We start from the raw sequence: 20,806 nt of genomic DNA, 5'->3' as shown, positions 1-20,806 counted from the left end.
TTATTTTCGTAGTCTATTATGCTATAAAGGATAATTTTGAAATGAGATAGCTTATTAATGGAATGTTAAAAATCTTTGATAGCAAATAGGTTTCATTTTGTGTTCCATTTCTAGTGAATTGGCAAGAGCTGTATGGAGAAGACTTGAGATCTGCAGGGGTCGATTAGCAGTGTCCACGACAGGCATAGGATAAGAGAACCCAATTCTTTCTAACTTGATTTATGTGATCTTAGGGAAGGAAGAGAGGACTTTAGACTGGAGTGAGCAGAAAAGGCCCTGGGAAGAATTAAGTCTCAAAGTGCAGGATAGATAGAATTCAGAGACTGCAGAAAAAACGAGGTAGAATGCCACAGAGGCTGGGGTTCTATAAGAAACTGGAATTGTTCAGAAAGAAGAGATACCGCTAGGGTACATTAAATATAATTAAAGTAAGGGAAACAATTGTTGAGTACTTTTGATACCTAGCCTTGTGCTAGATCCTCTTTTTACAGGAACCCTGGAGACCTTCTGTCCTAGTTTGCATTCCTTGCTTTTCCTTTCCTGAGATATTTAGGATTGTTCTAGTCTTCCCTTATTTCTCTGAGACAGCTCTCTCCAATTTTCTATCTGCCTTACTTACTTAAAGATATGAAAGTTGTGATATAACCTTATTACAATTTTTTTCAACATTATGTTATAGGAATTCATTGGAAAGGGAAGTCTCAACTGCTATTTAATCATATTATTAAAAGAACATTCAAAAATATTTGGCTGTAAAGTAAGTAACTCCAAATTACATAATGATTTTTTACCTTCCAGGAATCCCCTTCTGGTCGAAGGAAAGCTCTTGCTACCACCAGCATCAACATGAAACAGTATGCAAGCCCAATGCCAACTCAGACTGATGTCAAGTTAAAATTCAAGCCATTGTCTAAAAAAGTTGTATCTGCCACTCTTCAGTTTTCATTATCTTGCATTTTCCTTCGGGAAGGAAAAGCCACGTAAGTTTCTTTTATCAAATAAGCTGTTTTAGAGTATATTTTAAAACACGGTGCGTAAATAGCTTTTGACTTAGTAAACTGTTAACAGTTGAGAATATCCTACTGCATACCTATCATTCCGGCCAATTCTTTGTTTCAGAGGCTGAATTAGATGTCCTCCTTGTTATTTATAGTCTCTTTCAACTCTAGAGAATGATCAATAATATAAAAATGACTATAGCAATTTTCAAAAATTTAAATTGTATATTATAGGTTATCATAAGGGTCTGTTTTATATTTCAGTGTCTTCAGTGTAAGTAGTTGTACTCTGGAGTCCACAGTTCAATTTGTAGAGCTGTTTGATGCAGCTGAGGCATGAGAGGAAGCCAAAATGAAAAGTTTAGGATAAGACGAATGAAAGAATTAAAGGAACTTTTGCCAATGCATATTCTTTGGCTCAGCCTTCCAATACTTGTATAGGAAGGTACAGTACAGTTACATAACCAGTTTGCTATGACCATTATCTTTTTCAAATTATCACTTCTTAAGCACTGAATAGGCATTGCACAAAGATAACTCCTACACCCAGTTCTAGTCTCCTAAAAGAGTAAAATTCTAACTGGTTAAAAAGAGGTAAACAGGGCTTCCCTGGTGGCTCAGTGGTTGAGAGTCCGCCTGCTGATTCAGGGGACGCGGGTTCGTGCCCCAGTCCGGGAAGATCCCACGTGCCACGGAGCGGCTGGGCCCGTGGGCCGTGACCACTGAGCCTGCGCGTCCGGAGCCTGTGCTCCGCAACAGGAGAGGCCACAACAGTGAGAGGCCCGCGTACCAGAAAAAAAAAGAAAAAAGAGGTAAACATACCTAGAACAGGAAAAAATTAGTATTATTTATCTTAGTTGTTCCATACAGTCAAATCAATGGTAAGTGTGAGTTTTGGGTGTAATGAAAGGGTTAGCACCTACTTGGAGTGGAAAATCAGTGAGAGGAGAAATGGAAATTCTGTGCCTGAGACTTAAAAGGTGATAGGAAGAAGGCAGCTATGAACATTTCAGTCTAATCTGCATCACAGTTCTGAATGTGTTTGACTTAGTGGAATGTGGTTACTATAATTGGCCATGTCTACTTGACTGATTAGACTGGATTCTGTGCGTCAGTCAAAAAGAGATGTTTGGCACTCATCTACAGGGCAACAAATGACTTGGTAGATAACAGTAAGCCTCTTCTCTAGAAAGTTGGCTTCTATGTGAGTGTGGTGGAGGGACAGTGCAGGATGGAAGCAATTAGTCTTTCATCTCAGGACTTTAAATTGTAGACTTAAATATTGAAAAGTTTAAAATAAAGACCTTACTCTGAAGTTCAAGCCAAAATGAAAGGAAAGGAAACACAGAAAGAAGAGAGAAAAAGTCAGAGAAGATCTTTTGAAGGTGGACTCCTTTCCGCTGGGCAGAAGCAGTAAGTGATTTAGCACCATTCATTGGAATTTGGGTGAGAGGAAATTCAAACTAAATGTCTCAATTTGAGTGGAGAATGCTCTCAGAACACCCTAAACCACCTCTCTATCTCCTCATTCCTTGCCTACTCACCTTTCCCAAAGAAGAATGTTCAGGGTGAAAATATAGGAGATAAAATTAAGCAAGTTAACATTTTAAGAACACTGTTATATATTGAAATTATACCCTGGTGATGGGAAAGCAGTTTGTAAGACATTCATATAAGGTAATACAACTGTTTTTGTCCATGCAGACTTTGTGCCACTAAATTTGTCTTAAAAGGGGGAAATGATTTTGTTAACTCTAAGCTTATATGAGATAAAATGCAAAGAATTTCAAAAACCAATTTAGCCTGCAAAATCATACCATATTTAGAAGTGAATTTTTTTTTTTTTTCCCGGTACGCGGGCCTCTCACTGTTGTGGCCTCTCCCGTTGCGGAGCACAGGCTCCGACGCGCAGGCTCAGCGGCCATGGTTCACAGGCCCAGCCGCTCCGCGGCATGTGGGATCTTCCCGGACTGGGACACGAACCCATGTCCCCTGCATCGGCAGGCGGACTCTCAACCACTGCGCCACCAGGGAAGCCCTAGAAGTGAATGTTAACAAGCATTACTTTGCAAAGGAAACAGTGGTTTTGTTTTGTTTTTATTTTATTGTGGTAAAAACATGAGAAACAGTGTTTTAATTCAGTTTTCTGAATTTGGAGGAAGTATAGCTGATTGAAATTTAGTTTGTATGTATCATGTTAGAAATATGTTTCATTCACTGTAGTTTATTTGAAATTTAAAGTAAAATAATAGGTCAAGAAAACTTAAATTATTTAACATTTAGAGTATTTAATATAAACTTTAAATTTATACTTAAAATACTTCAAGATATAAAAACATATTTACATTTTGTCAAATGTATGGTATTTAACTAACCCAAGTCATTTTCTATCCTGTAATTCTTAAAAAGGCTAGGCTTTTGGGTGCTAGTTCAATTACTGTAGTTTTTTAACTTTAGGGGAGTTTTAACTCCTTTGAGAAAAATGCACAGTTAAACAAGATTTAAATATAATTTACAGGGGTTTACCACTTCTTTTTACTCCTACCCACAAAACCAAAAGGGTTCATGGACTTCAGATTAAGAATTTCTATTCTAATTCCTTCTGCAAACTTGAATATTTTTAAAGTCTAGATCTCATCTGATTTGCAAACTATCCCATTGTTTTATGAAACAAGTTTTTGTTTCCAGACTTCATGATCAGAAAACCATACTTTAATTCCATGAAGAAAATTTTAGATCTGCAGCACAGAATTAAACTAACTCCTAACCAGTTAGTTTTAATCCTGTTTGCTTTCTATTAATTCAATGTGCCATTTAAAAATTAATGAATGAATATTTAGATTGCTCAGTAGTTTTGTATAACTGTTTAAAAAGTCTTGTTAATGTTTAGAAAGAAGAAATGTATTAATATTATTTTCTTAAGAAACAACCCTTTTGAAGGTAATGTCATTTAATAAATTGTGTATTATCATTGATATAGGGATGAAGACATGCAAAGTTTGGCTAGTTTGATGAGTATGAAGCAAGCTGACATTGGCAATTTAGATGACTTTGAGGAAGATAATGAAGATGATGATGAGAACCGAGTGAACCAAGAGGAAAAGGCAGCAAAAATTACAGGTTGGTGTTATTTGCATTAAACTAAAAATTTATCTGTTTTTTTTGCAGAGTTGAAAAACTCATTCTTGTTTCCCAGGAAAAAACAACTCCACTAACAAGGTATTGTTTCTTTCCCAAGGCTTCTTAATATAATATACCATTTAGCTCTCTGGAAACTTTACATGCTGATGGAAATAACAGATTTTAGCAGTTTAAGATCAAGTCCAAGGCTAGCCAAGAAAGCATCAAACTTTATTGGAACTACTGATTATAGTATAAAGTAGCCTAAAGATGTTCATACTTATTTTGTCAATGTATGGATGAACCCTCTATAAGTAAAAATCTGTCTTAAGGGTAAGATGAGAAGATGCATTGGCTACCTTCTCCTAGCTCCTGTTCATTTATTCACATAAATTGTATGGACATTCTTTGTTTTGAATTTGTACACATCTTATGTATCCTTATATCTAGACACTTCCATGCAAGTATTTCTTATAGCTGGTTTGATCAAACTACTAAGATGGTAAGTGGTTAGAACCTCTTTGTATTAATTGGTCAATAAATGTTTATCATCAATCTGGCTAGCACCCTTAAGGAATTGATGTTACACCTTTATTATTGGAGTGAAAATCAAGCACTGTATAATACTCCTTTCGTCTAATAAATTGCTGTAAATTTCTGGATTGTTATCCCTTGACTTCTATCATCTGTTCACGTCTTGGTGACTTTTCCAAATTCATTGGACACTTCGGCACCCATCTCTTGGCTTTGCCTAAATTCTTGCTATCGTATGGGGGAATTCCATTGATCACATGGATGACCAATTTAATTTCTTAGTCAAAAACTTCTGTGACTTCCTCAACTCCAGTGACCTTCATCTCTACAATACTTCTGTTATAAGGAATTGATCAGACTTGTATGCAAAGACAGATGTTTTGTCCTGAGCAAATTTTATAAATTGCAGTTGACCCTTAAACAACACTGGTTTGAACTGCATAGGTCCACTTGTATGTAGATATTTTTCAATAGTAAATACTGAGTGCTACACGATCTGTAGATGCAAATATGTAAGAACTGAGGACTTGGAGGAAGCATGAATACGGAGGGCCGACTATAAGTTATATGTGGATTTTCCACTGTACAGAGGGTTGATGCCCCTAAACTCTGTTTTATTCAAGGGTCAACTGTATTATTTTCTAATTTATGATTGCCATTTTGATTTCCTATTTAACCCAGGAATGTTTAGGAGAATGTGCTTTGTCGTGGGTTGTGTTTATTTCTAGTTTGTTTATTTCTAGTTTAATTTAATTCAAATAAGATTCTGAAGCCTGTCATATTTCAATTTTTTTAAATATGATTGAGATCTTTTTCTTTGTAGTGTATATACATGATCTGTTTTTGTAAATTTTCCATAAATATCTTTTTACATGTATATTCTATTTGTCAGATTCAGCATGTAGCTATTAGACCAAACTTTACATTTATATTATTTAGTCATTTATATTCTTATGCCTTTTGTATAGTTCATCAGTGAAAGACAGAGAACTTCAGTCCTAAATTATTTAGTTTATAAAAAAATATTCTCTTATACCTTCATCGTGGATTATAATTTGATCAGTTTGCCCCATTTAATGCCTCTTGCCTTGAATTTTTGCCTGATATTGATATTTATAATCCATGCCTTCTTTGTACCTGGTGTATTTATCACTTTATTTTTAATCCTCTCTGTGTTAAATAGTTCTCTTTATAAACAGTATTTGGTTGTATTTCTTGATAACTGACATACTTAATTTCACTTATATTACTTTATACTTTTATTTGGGAATTTTCTTATTATTTTTTTCCCACCCACCGCTTATATTTTGCCATTCTCAAATGTTCATTTAAGCATTTTTTAATAGAGTAATTTGGAAGTTATGTATCCTCTGTTTTCATTTTGGAATAGTATCCTCTAAAATAAATAAGCTAGAGGGATAACTGAATGAACCTGTATTTCTCTACTAACATTAAAAATGAAACAGAATGTGTTGACTCACCTTGTGAGATTCAATATGATTCTCTCCTTTCTTTATTTGAATTTCTCCCTTCAACCCCTCCTGGCTATTATTTTTATTTCAATAACATTTTGGGTTTCTTTTTTCAATAATAAGTGCTGACATTTGCATTGTTTATAATGTCAGCAAAATCATACAATACTTTTTAAAATGCCATGTCTTTTCTATCTTTGAGTTCTTTGTTTTATTTGGCTAGTTGGAGTGCTTAGGAAGGTAAGTTGGTGTCCTTCCCTTCCACCTCCAGTGACTTCTCACCTATCCTTCAAATTTTAATTCCTTTGCCACATCCTCTAAGAAGCCTTTCATGGCCTCTCCATCTTAAACTTGATCACTCGATCCTTTGTGCTACTGCTGTACCATTTAAAAATGCAGGCATTTTCTTACAGCATGAGTTTTTTATAATTCCAATGGAATGTGATTTGACCTTTTAATTAGAGAATATGGTTTATTCTTTGTATATGACTTTTGGTTAAAACTAAATCTCAACTAGGCACTAATACCATAAGTAGCAATCAGAAAACCACACATTTTCATAGTCATAGCTGTTTTGAGCAATGTACTGTTTTCATCATAGCAATGGGAAAAAAAGGTGATAGCAGCATGTCACAAGTTCTGTGCTGAAAAGAAAAGAAAGGACATATTTTGAGCAAAATACAGATTTAATGAAAGGATTCAGTAATAACTAAATTTTATAACTGAACTCTTGTCTTAGTCCATTTGGGCTGCTATAACAAAATATCATAGATTGGGTACCTTATAAACAACAGAAATTTGTTCCTCACAGCTCTGGAGTCTGGAAGCCTGAGATCAAGGTGTCAACATGGTCGGATGAGGACCATCTTCTGGGTCACAGACTTTTCATTGTATTCCTTACGTGGTGAAAGGGGACAAGGGAACTCTTTTGGGTCTCTTTTATAATGGCATTAATCTCATTCATGAGGACTCTGCCCTCATAACCTAATCACCTCCCAAAGGCCCCACCTCCATCACATTGGGAATTAGGATTTCAACTTATTAATTTTGAGGGACACAAACATTCATACCATAGCAACCCTTATTGCTTAAACATACATATATATACCTTAATTTCTAAAATTTCCACTGCAGAAATAACTTTTTTAGGTAGCCTAAAATTCTCTGACCCTAATTGAAGCAATCGTTTTAATGCAATTTATGATGATCCAGAATTTCTTCAGAATGCTACCAGTTTGTGTTATTATTTATTTATGTATTTACTGTCCATATTTTATGAAATTCCTTCAAGGTAGAGACTATGTTCTGATCATTTTTTCGTCTCTAGCTTCTAGCACATTGTCTGGAACACATTGAGAATTTAAAATATGTTAACTGGAAGGCCATAAATGAGAGGGCTTCCATCTCCTATTGTAGCCCGTATTAATCACTCTGTCTTGTTATCTTGTTCCATTCATTTTGACCTTTGATCATATACTGTCTTATGTAAGATGGGATGGTCCCATTTTATGGAAAGAATGTGATCTGGAGGAGACACATAATTCAGACCTTAAATAATTCAAGACTAGTTTCCCAAAAGTAATGAATATAAAATGTGTGTTGAGGGAGCATAGTTAAGTAGGGACAGTGGGTGATTACATTCATGTTCTAAGTCAGTAAACCCATAATAATTGTAACATACCTATGCTTTGATGTTACACTTTTTTCTCAGCATTTTCTATTATATTTGCAGAGGACAATCAGTTAAGTTAATAGCACAGCATGTTATGGCAGTTGTTTGGCTTCCTGAGTTGCATTTTTTAGCACCTGTAAATTCCATGCCAAAGTTAACTTTCAGGAACATTTTTTCAGCCCCAGCACTACCACTCTAAAACTGTTGAAGTAAAATAGTTTTAAGATATTAAAAACTATATTAAAATTTAACAATAATAACGTTTGAATAATAGCTTAAGAGTAAACAAAATTAATGTATTTTATAAACGTGGTACAAATAAAGTATGGTGGGTATTTTTATTTACCAGCTAAAGTGGCAATAACTTAAACACAGCTTATGTTCACACTTTCTTGCAGCTTTAAAAATTTTTGACACAATTTTTATGGAGGAAGGAATTATTATTTAAAATTTTGCCTATATTAAGTATATATTATAAATGCATAAAATACAATCACATTATATCAATAAAATTATATGGGTACATTATTTCCTCAACTAAGATGCAAGCTTCTTGAAGAAACAGACTGTTAGAATTATTTGGGGTGTATCTTAGATTGACACCTAGAGGCTGTTCATTTAGCCTGTGCTCTTGTGGAGTATGGCTGTAAATCATTAGTAACTGACAAAGTATATCTTCTGAAATTACAGACTTTATTAGAAGTAAAAGTAAATTCATGGTATATATATTTAGACTGATCACAAGCCCCTACTCTGTCTGTCTGAGACAGAATTCACTGCTAACTGGATACAGGGACTGGCTCTTAGGCAGGAAACTTTTATTGAAGTTACCTGTAAGTTACCAGAAGATGTCTTCTGCAGAGGTGCAGCACCCATGGATGGGCAATTGGAAAAATCACTGAAATGTAGTGGGAATGATTGACCTTGGCGTTGGAAGAACAAAGCTTTTGAATGGAAAGTTTACTGTAGCTGGTATTGGAAATTATGTATGGTTTCAAAACAGTGCCTCCATCTATATGGCATCCTCACAATGCTTGAACCAGTTTTTGGTGATATGACCATCTTTGGGATTCATGTTCAATTTCTGAATACACACCAACAGAAAGGGGAAGAAAAAGACATTCTGCGTAAGTGACAAAGTCCTACTGAATGTAGGTCAGAAAATTAGGTTTAAACAAAACAGTTTACAACAGAGCATTATTGGGGAAACCAGACATCATGAGACACCTGAAAGGCCCCTGGTATACTTATAATTGTGGCAAAGATCAGCAAGGATTCTAGTTAGACATTCAGACTCACAGGACCTGAACAGCCCAAACTTAGTATTAGATTCATTTAGGAGGATATTGGACAGGAAACAGCATTCAGCAGAGCATTCCTCTTTCACTGGAGTTTTCATGGCAGCCTAGGTACTGTTCTTTGACCTCTCCCCCAAATGACAACTTGGGTACAAGGAGACAATATCCACATAGTTAGGAGCAGGGATTACCTTGACTTAGAATCTTCATATTGCACAAGAACTGATATCTTTTGTAATAGTTTGATAGGTATAGTTTTCAGGGTCCCTGTAAGGGACATGCTCAGTTACGAGAGTCTCCACAATTAGAGAAGCTCAAGCTGTGGCCTTCCATCAGGCATATAGTCCATTTAGAGTCCTCCCATCCAGATGCAGTTTATAAATCAGGATTTATTTTTACCATAAGCATGTTGCCTGGTGTTTGTTAATCCTTTTCCTATAGTTGGTAAAGTTAATTCAGGAGTAGGAAGAGAGAGTGACATATTGGCCACCTTCAGGGAACAGAATCTTACAGCACAGATGGTAGTAGAGGAGATAACAGTTCATATTTGAGGATCTTAGTAGAGGAGATAACAGTTCATATTTGAGGATCTAGAGTTGATTATGGTATGACTCAGCCCTCTGAGATTAAATGTCCTACTTGCTAGGGCTCTGAATGGGGATAAATAGGTCTCTTTTCTTAGATTAAAAGGGTCCTCAGAATAAACTTGGGGCCCCTGGTCAGAAAATACATCCATTAATTTGCTTCTGGTTTTTACTTGGGCATTTACTCTCCGGTACCTAGGAGACTGATTAACAAAATCATAGAATTGCTGTGGACTCTCTAAAGTAAAATAATTTAAAATGGCCACCTATTTTGGAGATCTGTGTGAAGGATGAGAATTTCTGGAATACTGCATCTGTTATCTAGGTTTTAAGGTTGGAAAATAGGGTAGAAGCAGAGAGGTGGGGCATTTCTAGTCCCTTGAGCTAAAAAGTTTGTAAGGTGCAAGCTACCTCTTTCTTAAAGGAGCTTGAGACCCTAGGGTGAGAGACTGAAGAAAGCAAGAGTATCTCTTCCCAGTGTTTAGAACTCAAATGTGTCAACTCAGAGAATAGTAGAAGTGGCAGAAGATAGAGATTACAAATTCAGCCTACTTTCTATACCACTCTTAATCCCTAATGCTGCTTTGTTTGTACTAAGGACAACTGAACATTCTCTGGCACCCCTTACAAGACTCTGGAAGAATTCTGTGGATACTGAGAGCCCATCTGACAGGGCCAGGATGGAAGTAAGAGCTCTGAAGGAGAAGTTAGAAGCTCTCCAATATTTATTTAGGGAAGGAGCCAGGAGATAATTAATATTTAAATACCAATATGCATTCTTTAAGGGTTTATCCTAGGAATGCAATGTCGGTTTAACCATATAACAGAATAAAGGAGAAAAACCATGTAATCATCATAATAGATGCAGAAAGGAGCATTTGAAGAAATTCAGTACTGAGTTTCTCAGCAAAATTTTAATGTAAAGAAATTTCTTCATTTTGATAAATAGCATCTATGGTGAGCTACAACTAACATCATATTTAATGATGAAACACTGAACACTTTTCCTCCAAAGATTGGGATCAAGGCAAGGATGTTTGCTGTCACCACTTTCATTCAATATTGTACTTAGCAAGGACACATGATGCAAGATCAATATAGAAAATTTATATTTTTATATATGAACAACAAACATTTGGAAGATGAAATTAACAAAACAATTTCATTTACAATGGAGGCTAAGAATAACATAGACTACTTAGAAATAAATTTAACAAAAGATGTGGAAAAACCTCTACCCTGAAAACTATATTACTGAAGGTAATTAAAGAAGGTCTTAATAAATAGAGATTCTCTGTTCGTAGATTAGAGAACTCAATATTGTAAAGATGTTACTTTTTCCCAAATCTATAGATTCAACTCAGTGCCATTCATAATCATAGCAGGTTTTTTTAAAAAAAAGAAATTGAAAAGCTGATTCTAAAATATAATTGGAAATGCAAAGGAACTGAATAGCCAAAATAATCTTGAAAAAGAACAGAATTGTTAATACTATCTGACATCAAGATTTACTGTAAAGCTGTAATAATCAAGATAGTATGATACTGGCATAGGATAGATCAGTGGAACAAAACAGAAAATCCTAAAATAGACCCAAACTTACCTGGTCAATTAATTTTTAGCAAAGGTGCAGCATAATTCAGTAGAGAAAGGAAAATATTTTCAACAGATGATGCTGAAACACCTAGATGTCCATATGGAAAAAATGAGCCTCAATTCCTACACAGACACAAACATTAATTCAAGGTAGATCATGGACCTAAATGTAAAAGCTAAAGCTATAAAACTTCTGAAAAATAAAAAAATATATTTGTGACCTGAGAGTGGGCACAGAGTTCTTACATTCTTACACAAGACACAGAAAGTAATAACCATGAAAGAAAAACTTGATGAATTAGACTTTATCAAAATTTTAAACACATGGTTATTGAAATAGACCATTAAGAAAATGTATGTGCAAGTTACAGACTAGAAGAAAATATTCATAAAGCATATATCTGACACAGGCTTGTATCCAGAATAGATTTTTTTAATGTCCTACAACTCAATAATAATAAAAGACAACCCTATTTTTTTTTTTTTTTTGCGGTACGCAGGCCTCCCACCGCTGCGGCCTCTCCCATTGCGGAGCACAGGCTCCGGACGCGCAGGCTCAGCGGCCATGGCTCACGGGCCCAGCCGCTCCGCGGCACGTGGGATCCTCCCGGACCGGGGCACGAACCCGTGTCCCCCGCATCAGCAGGCGGGCTCTCAACCACTGCGCCACCAGGGAAGCCCCCTATTTTTTTTTTGTAATGGGCAAGGATTCAAACCTGTTGTTCACAAAGAAAGATACACCATTGGCCAGTAAGCATATGAAAATGTTCTCAGTGTCACTTTTCATCAGGGAAGAGCAAATTAAAATAATCATGAAACACAACTCCACACCCACCAGAGTGGTTAAAATTTAAAAGACTGGCAATAAATTCTAAATGTCAGTAAGGATGTGGACCAAATGGAACTCTCATCCATTGTTCATGAAGAGTATAATGGTAAGATCACTTAGGAAGTTTTTTATAACACTAAACGTATACCTACCTTCTAACCCAGCAATTCCACTCCTTGATATTTATCCAAAAGAAATGAAAACATACATACACAAAAAGACTAGTACAAAAATATTCATAATATTTTTATTCATAACAGCCCCAAACTGGAAACAGCTCAGGTGTATGTACAGCAACAGGAGAATGGCTAAGCTGTATTATATTTGTGAATGGAATACTATTCAGCAATAAAAATGAGCTATTGATGCATTCAACGACATGGATATACTGAATGAAAGAGGTTTTATATAAAAGAGTATATACTGTATGATTCCATTTACGTGGTGTTCTGGAAGAGGCAAAACTAATCCTATGTTAAAAACGTTAGAATAGTTATAGCTGGTGGGTTTTGGGATTGACTGAAAAGAGGCATGAGATTTTTTTATTGTGGGGGGTGTGTGATGCAATGTTCTTCCTCTTGGGTCACGTGGGTGTATACATTTTTCAAAATTCATTGAATTCTACAGTTTAATATTTGTGCCTTTCATATATGTGCATAAGTAAAATACTGGAAGGTTAACATAAAAGTTATAATAAATATGTTAGATTAGTAAGAAAATGAATGATTTCAACTTTCTGATTTATTGATCTACTGTGTGGTAGCTAATCTTCAAAGATTGTCCTCCAATGAAACGAGCGTCCCAGTATCCATGCCCTTTTTTATAGTCCCCTCCCTGTCTTCTGGGCTGGCCCTGTAAATCACTTTTAACCAGTAGAATGCAGTGGGGAAGTGACACTTTGTAACTTCTAAAGCTAAGTTATAAAATGCCTTGTAGCTTCTACCTGGGACTCTTCTAGTGCATTCTCTAGGGGATACCAGCTGCCATGTAAAAACTCCATCTACCCCAAGATTGCTATGCTGAGAGGAACCCCAAACTACCCATATGGACAGGCCACTTGAGAGAGAGAGAGAGAGATGCCTGGCCAGCCCCCAGTTGTTCCTGCCTCTCAGCTGAAACACCAAACATGTAAGTGAAGAAGCCATTTTGGACATCCAGCCCAGTTCGAGCTTTGGATGACTTTGTCTCAAGCCACCATCTAACTGCAGTAAACTACTCAGCTGAGTGCATTAACCCATAGAACTGTGAGAGGTAATCATTTGTTTTTAGCCACCAAATTTTAGGTTGGTAGCTTAAACTATAACATTTCTAGAGATAAATGAAATATATTGTAGATAGATACATATATATGCATAGATATGTAGACAGACATAAGATAAACACATAGGTTAAAAACACACAATTGCTAAAATTTAAATATAAGGTATATGTCTTTCTGCCTTTATAAAAATTACAGCAAGTGTTATGACTTTCATTCAGTTCATTCATTCATTTACAATATGACCTGCTAAAGGGATTGAAAATCACATTATTAAACCTGTTAGTTATATCCATAAATCAAATATTTATGGGCTCAAGCCCGTGAGAAAAGTGACATCTTTGGGAACTTGATCTCTATTAAGAAGTTGCAGTGTTACTATCTTAGACCATCTTAAAATGAGATATACCTGTACTGAATCTTATTATACTTTGGAGAGAAGAATGAGGATGCTGCAAGATTTGCAGCTATGTTCTAGCTCTAGGCAGACCCTCCCACACCCTGCCCTTTTAACTCCACTACAGACTTTCTTAAAAGAAAAACCCACGTACTCTTTGTGACACCACTTTCATCCCCCTGTTTTAGTTCAGTGTGATAATCTCTGGTGGTCAATTTCTATCTTCTTTTGCCTTCCTAATGTAAAGAAGAGTCTCAAATTACTTGACCCTGTGTTTCGATTGCCTGCCCCTAATTTAGTTTTCCTTCTTATTCTCACCAGTATGAAGCAAGTCCAGATTGACACACTGTTACGATGACTAAATGCTACACTACCGGTTTATTGCTCAGTTTGAGTAGTGCTAGGGTAGAAATTTTTTGTGCTATTACATAGCATTATTAGCATTTTCCGAAGTGTAAATTTTTGGTGAAACAAGGCTTTAATTAGTCAGAAGTATTATATAAATATGTTGGGCCAGGGAATTTTTTTGGTCAGGGTGGTGTATTACTGGGAAAGCATCCCACTTAAAAAAATTCTGGGAATAAATTTGTGTTGTAAATCTTCTTTTAAATTTTTAATTTTTGTTTTTCTGATTATACATGTAAAACACATTGGCTGCAGGAAATTTGGAAGTAACAGAAAAGTACTTTTTTAAAAGGAGAAATACATAACAAAATTATGTATTTTAAGCTGTGCACCCACATATGCAAATGCCAATTGAATTATTTTCGTAAGTTTCACAGGCACCTGTAGCTTGGTATGGCCAAACTGAGTAGCCCCCACTGCAGTGCTAGAACTAATGTCCACACAGTCACCCAAGACACAAACTTGGCATGTATCCTAGATTCCTCTCCTCATCCCCCATGTCAAATTAACCATCAAAGCTTTCTTCTTAATCTACTCTTTAATTAGCAAATATTTACTAAGTGCGTCCCTTCATGGAGCAGTAATGCTAAACTACTCATCTTTTTGCTTCCTATCCTGTTTTTTTCAAGTGCAGCTACCATGTTGCTCCTGGAATGATGTTTCTAAAATATACATTTGATCTTACAATGGATTCCCAGAGCTTTCAGAGTAAAGTTCACATTCTTTATTTTGGTCACTATAACCTTCATGATAGGACATTTGCCAACCACATCTCATTCCATTCCCCATCCCTGGTATCTTAAACCCCCAAACAACTTGCCGTTCCTCAAGTATATCATGTTCTCATTCGGCTCCCTTTCATCGTTGTGAAATGCCCTCCAGTTTCTCCTTTATTTTAAAAATAATAATGATGTCTATTTGTCTTATTTTCACTCAATAAATCCTCCTTGAATAAATCCAGGAGGGCTTCCTGACCTCACACTGAGTTGTATGCCTCTCTTCTAGTTTCACATACCCTACAATACATATCTCAGTCATAACAAATATCATATTTATCATACACTGTATATTGCTTTACTTGTCTGTCCCCAAAAAGTATAATAGGTACTTGAGAAATGTTTCTTATATAGGTAAATGGTATTTCTTTGGCGATCGCTTCTTTTTATGGTTTGGATGGAGATTTATTTGCATACCAAATAAGAGGAGCATTACCTTTTCACTTTGTTAATATGAATGAAAGTTCTAGGAGCAGATATTCTAGGTGTTAAGTAAGGATTTATTTAAGCTATAAATAAATAGGGAAAGCTAGGATAGGAAGGACAACTTGTCATCAGTGAGAAGAATGGAAATAAGAAATTACTTTGGGTTAATTAATGAAGAAATGGTCATTAGTGGGTTTATTTGTTTATTTTTTTATCAGTGGTTTTAGGTATCACCAGAAGCATGGTGAGGGGAAGGAAATACTCTAAACATTCAGAAAAATTACAGTGTAAATAATTTAGTCATGTAATTCAGTCATCTTGATAGTATTTAAATAAATGCCCACATTGTACCTGAAAGTTTATAATGGAACAATAATAATGTTTTGAAAGTAAGAACCAAGTTTAATATTTCTTCAGTATTCCCTCTATTGCTCATTATATAAGGTGCTTAAATAAATTATTTCTAGGGGGCTTCCCTGGTGGCACAGTGGTTGAGAGTCCGCCTGCCGATGCAGGGGACACGGGTTCGTGCCCCGGTCCGGGAAGATCCCACATGCCGCGGAGCGGCTGGGCCCGTGAGCCATGGCCGCTGAGCCTGCGCGTCCAGAGCCTGTTGCTCCGCAACGGGAGAGGCCACAACAGTGAGAGGCCCGCGTACTGCAAAAATAATAATAATAATAATAATTAAATAAATAATTTCTACTCTCATTGAGGTTACATCTAAGAATATTAAATAACTAAAATGTGTAAAGAGAACTACAAATCTTTGAACATTATTTTAAAATATTTTAGCCTCATAATTACACATCTGGGAATACAGTGCAAATAAATGATACTAATATACATGATAAAATGTGAATATTAATAATAATACCTCAGGATGTTTATGAGAATTAACATATGCAGAGCCCTTTCCACTGCTTAATAAATGTTAACTGTTATTAATATTTCTTTTTTCATATTTTTGAAGTTAAAAATAAACCATCTGCAAATTTAAAAATATACAAAACTAGTAATGAATTTAAAAAATCAGTCATGCATTGGTAATCACATAGGATAGATTCTCTCCATTATACTTCCCTGAAAATTACAAAGTTACAGTGACTACTAGTCAGGAGTAAAAGATCTAATTCAAGAATAAACTCTGCCTACTGAGGAATTTGCTAGGTTAGTTTGAGTCAGAAGGGGATTTAAACTATTGGCAGGATAAAATGGAAGAAGATACTTTATAAAGGTTGACTAACTCTTATTATTCACATTCAGATTAAGAGTTCAGTTGGTATTGTGTTTACTCTTTATTTTCTATGATGTACTTTGACTATCTCAAGCATTTTTATTCATGCAAAATATATTTCTCATTCAGACAAGGGAAATGAATGTCAGTTTTTCATATGTATTTGGCTCAAAGATCTATACGACAATACACATTTCTGACCACCTAATATTCTAGTAGTCATTTATTGTCTGTTTCTGTATTAATTTCTATCTTTATCGATGGTAAATTCCATGAGGACAATACTATGTTTTTTTCATCCTTATGTTCCAAGCATGGTATTTGGCACAGGGTGATAAACAAGTATTTGTTCAACAACAAATGAATGGATGAAGGCAACCTTATTACAACTGTGTATTTTATTATTTGGTTCACATAAAATTTAGAATGTGTACTTAGATTTACAGTGTTAAAAAACAGCATTTTAATGCTGAATTCACAACTATTGTCTATTTCTAACCATTTTCTTTATTTCCCACTGAATGATCTGGATCTATTTGGTTTGTCCTAATGCCTAAGTTATTCCCAGGTTTTAAGTTTGGAAACGGCGAGGATTAACTAGAATACTCTAGTAGGTTCTTATTATTTTATTCCAAGCTAATTTTCACCCAGTAAATCATAATATCACATATTCGGAGTTGTCCACAATATGACTCATTTTTTAAAATTCTGTTTATGCACAAAATGAATTTTTATTTTAAGGTTTTTCTACCTGTTCCTGTCTTTTTTATTCTCTTACTGGCTAAATTATAAGATATCCTAAAGCAAACACTCAAGAGTTCCCTTAAAAGAACAAATTCCCTAGAAAGCAGGAGTGGAAAATAGCTATTGCCTGCTTTTCTTATTTTGTGCTGATTTTTAAAATTCTAGAATATGAACAAGTGTTATTATGTTCATGTTTCATGTAGATATATTCTTAAAATTTATAGTTTAAATTTAGAATATTACAAAACAAATAGCACATATTTTCTATTGTATTAGATGATATTTCTTATTGTTTTTAATGCATGCATTTAAAGCCCTATTTTACAAATGCAGAATGTGAAAGCCAATGTCAACTTCTCAGGTTATTATCTTTGTTTTGTGTTTGTTAACATAGTTGTTATAGTACTAATATAAATTTTAATTTTTAAAATGTTTTCTATTTTAAAATATAAGTACAGCATAACCTTCAGTTAAATACATCTGTTATAGTTCATCAAAAATAACATCCTCTGAATGTATTCTCTTGATTAACCAAACATCCCCTCTCTTTGTCTTTTTGAGTAACAGCATGCTTCTGTGGCTCTTTAATTAAATGACCTTACCTTACATTTGTCTCGACTGGCTTCTGTTTACAGAAATTGTAAACCAATTGAATGCTCTGAGCAGCTTAGATGAAGATCAAGATGACTGCATAAAGCAAGCAAATATGCCTTCAGCTAAATCAGCCAGTTCCTCTGAAGGTCTAAGAGCTTTCTTCCTTTCTTTCTGCTTCTGATTGCTTGAATTTACTGTGACCTGCTACCTCTTGACTTCTGTCTGTACTTAGCTCTCAGTTTTGTCTTTGTGCTTTTCCTTTAATAAATTTTCTTTGGTAATTTGTAGTGCACCAACAGGCAACAACATAACAGAACTTATCATCTTTAGCAAAGCCTGTATCAGGATCCTTGATAGGCAGTGATTTTAAAACATCTTATAATAACTGGTCGTATAACATGACAGAATTTCTTTAGTTAGCTTATATATTGTAACAACATTGTTTTAGAAATATTTGCTTATATTAAATCAATTTGAATTATTCATATTTAGAAGTGAAGGATGTTTTTTTCTCAAAATCTATGTTAGTACTTTTTTATTGGATCAAATTAGATTGAGCTAAAAGTTTCTCTAGTTCATTATCTGATATTTTCCAATTCATGTGTTTGTTTTCTTTTATTTGAATATGTTGGTATGCTACAAAATACTTGAATGGCATTCTGTCATTGGTAAAATGCTATATCTTATTATTTGCAGGTATTATTAGTATGAATTTTTACAATTTGAGATATTTCATGAATGAGTGATAATTATGCTTAACTGTAACCACAGTGAACTGACACGTATGTTTGTTTTCAGAGCTTATCAACAAACTTAACTTTTTGGATGAAGCAGAAAAGGACTTGGCCACTGTGAATTTAAATCCATTTGGTGATCCTGATGTAGCAGAATTAAATCCATTTGGAGATCCTGACTCAGAAGGTAGCAAGTTTTTTTCTTTACTTTTAAAGTCTTTGTGTATTGTTAAGTTCTCTTGAACTGTAAAGGCAGGAAGAGATTTTGTTTTTAAAGACTTGTACATTTTGTTTATAATGACAATATTATTTGTTCAATACCAATTGCAGTTGATCAGCAATTCTGGGTAGCTTCCATTGAATTGTTTTTAAAGAAAAAGAGAAGCCTTACATAGGCATTTACTTGGGGCTTATATTTTAATTCTTTGTTAGTTTGGTCAAATAGTAAAGCTCTAATGTTAGAGATAACAGTATTTTATCTAGCTGGCATGCAGTAAAGTCTCATTAGTTTGGCCTACCAAGTAAGGTCAGGTTGTGGGACATACCCATATTAAGGTGGTGGAGGTAGCCTTTTCTCTATATACAGCTTCTTGGCCCTCACACCTCAGTGTGATGAGCCCCTCCACTCCCAACTGCCTGTCTCTGGCTGAGAATTACTCTTAGTAACGAAAGTAAATTGTGCACGTGAATGTCACAGAACAGAAAGAAGATTGAGGACCACTCCTGTCATATATACAACATGTAAGAAATAAAACCATGTATTTTTTTTGTGAGTCATTTTTCTTATCAAGTAGTTTCAAACTATTAAAGCTTAGAAAAGAGCTGTTGAAGAAGACCTCTGTTTAATTAAACTCTGTTTGCTCAAAGTAAATGCAAGAATGATTAACTCCTGTTTACATCTTTTAGACTGCTCTTATGAAATCTTCATGAGCTTTAAAGAATTTTGCTACTGCCTGTCATGGTGAAAAGTGAGGTTTCAACTTAAGGATTCACTCTATTTGTGCAATATCATTTCATAATCCACTTCTGAAAGTAATGGAAGGAGAAGAACTTCCATTACTTTCTCCCTTCTTACCAAATTCTAAATTATTAAGTTTACATTAATGAGATTTTATTTTGTTTGTGATCTACATTTTATTTTTTTTAAATTATTTTATTTATTTATTTTTGGCTGCATTGGGTCTTCGTTGCTGTGCGTGGGCTTTCTCTAGTTGCAGCGAGCAGGGGTTACTCTTTGTTGCAGTGCATGGGCTTCTCATTTCGGTGGCTTCTCTTATTGCGGAGCATGGGCTATAGGCGCGCGGGCTCAGTAGTTGTGGTGCACAGGCTCAGTAGTTGTGGTGCGTGGGCTTAGTTGCTCTGCAGCATGTGGGATCTTCCTGGACCAGGGGTCGAACCCATGTCCCCTGCACTGGCAGGCAGATTCTTAACCACTGCTCCACCAGGGAAGCCCGGTGACTTATTTTATTTTAACATATTTTAAATCTTAACAGTTACAGTACATTTTAGAAGTAATCTGGTTCAGCTGCCTCTTTTCATAGATTAAGGAGCTGAGGCCCAGAGGAATTAAGTGATTTGAAGAAGAACTTTAGGTAAATGGAGGTGGAGTTGGAGCTAAGGTTGCTAATCAAGTGTCTTCTTTTGACCACAAAGCTTCTCAATTGCATACTAAATACATCTGAGTACACTGAGTTAAAAAAAAATTACCAAAATATTTTGAGATATGAGTATTTGAGCTTTTCATTTCAAAATCAAATTAGTAATTTTTAAAAATATATGTGTATCTTTTCTGAGGTATAGAAAGGAGTAGCAGATAACATATATATTGTATTTCTATTTTGGAGAGGTTAAGCAAGGTTAGGCAACCTGATTGAGAAACTTTAATCATGCCTATAGAGCTAAGAAAAAACTTGACAACCAGTATTCTCTTTAAATATATAGTTCTTGGAGACTTTAGAATAAGTATTTTCTATTAGAAGAACACTCATTTTTCTAGAAATAATTTATTAATTTTTATTGATTAAAAACATGCATCCTCAAGTAACAAAAGTAGTTAAGAAAGAAAAAAATGTGTTACAGTTGTTTAGATGGTTTTTGTTTTTGTTTGCTTTTACAATTTCAGTTCTCCTCTTAGT

General features: G+C 35.0%; 1 protein-coding gene across 8 annotated transcripts in view; it reads left to right on the top strand.

Moving 5' to 3' along the window:
* EHBP1 (EH domain binding protein 1) overlaps nucleotides 1–20,806 on the top strand; it is a 344,818-nt gene that overhangs the window by 136,849 nt on the left and 187,163 nt on the right. For 5 of the 8 annotated variants that reach the window (XM_067704925.1, XM_067704927.1, XM_067704932.1 and 2 more), the window contains exons 6-9: nucleotides 799–980; nucleotides 3,979–4,118; nucleotides 17,979–18,083; nucleotides 18,736–18,858. In XM_067704925.1, the coding sequence (XP_067561026.1) occupies nucleotides 799–980; nucleotides 3,979–4,118; nucleotides 17,979–18,083; nucleotides 18,736–18,858 (550 nt within the window). The remainder of the gene's footprint in view (nucleotides 1–798; nucleotides 981–3,978; nucleotides 4,119–17,978; nucleotides 18,084–18,735; nucleotides 18,859–20,806) is intronic. The other 3 variants (XM_067704931.1, XM_067704930.1, XM_067704928.1) reach the window with 1 other exon arrangement.

The sequence above is a fragment of the Pseudorca crassidens genome, chromosome 14, assembly GCF_039906515.1.
Source record: "Pseudorca crassidens isolate mPseCra1 chromosome 14, mPseCra1.hap1, whole genome shotgun sequence".
Lineage (NCBI taxonomy): Eukaryota > Metazoa > Chordata > Mammalia > Artiodactyla > Delphinidae > Pseudorca > Pseudorca crassidens.
Note: the sequence above shows the minus strand (reverse complement) of the source record. Positions and strands in the feature narration are given on the sequence as shown.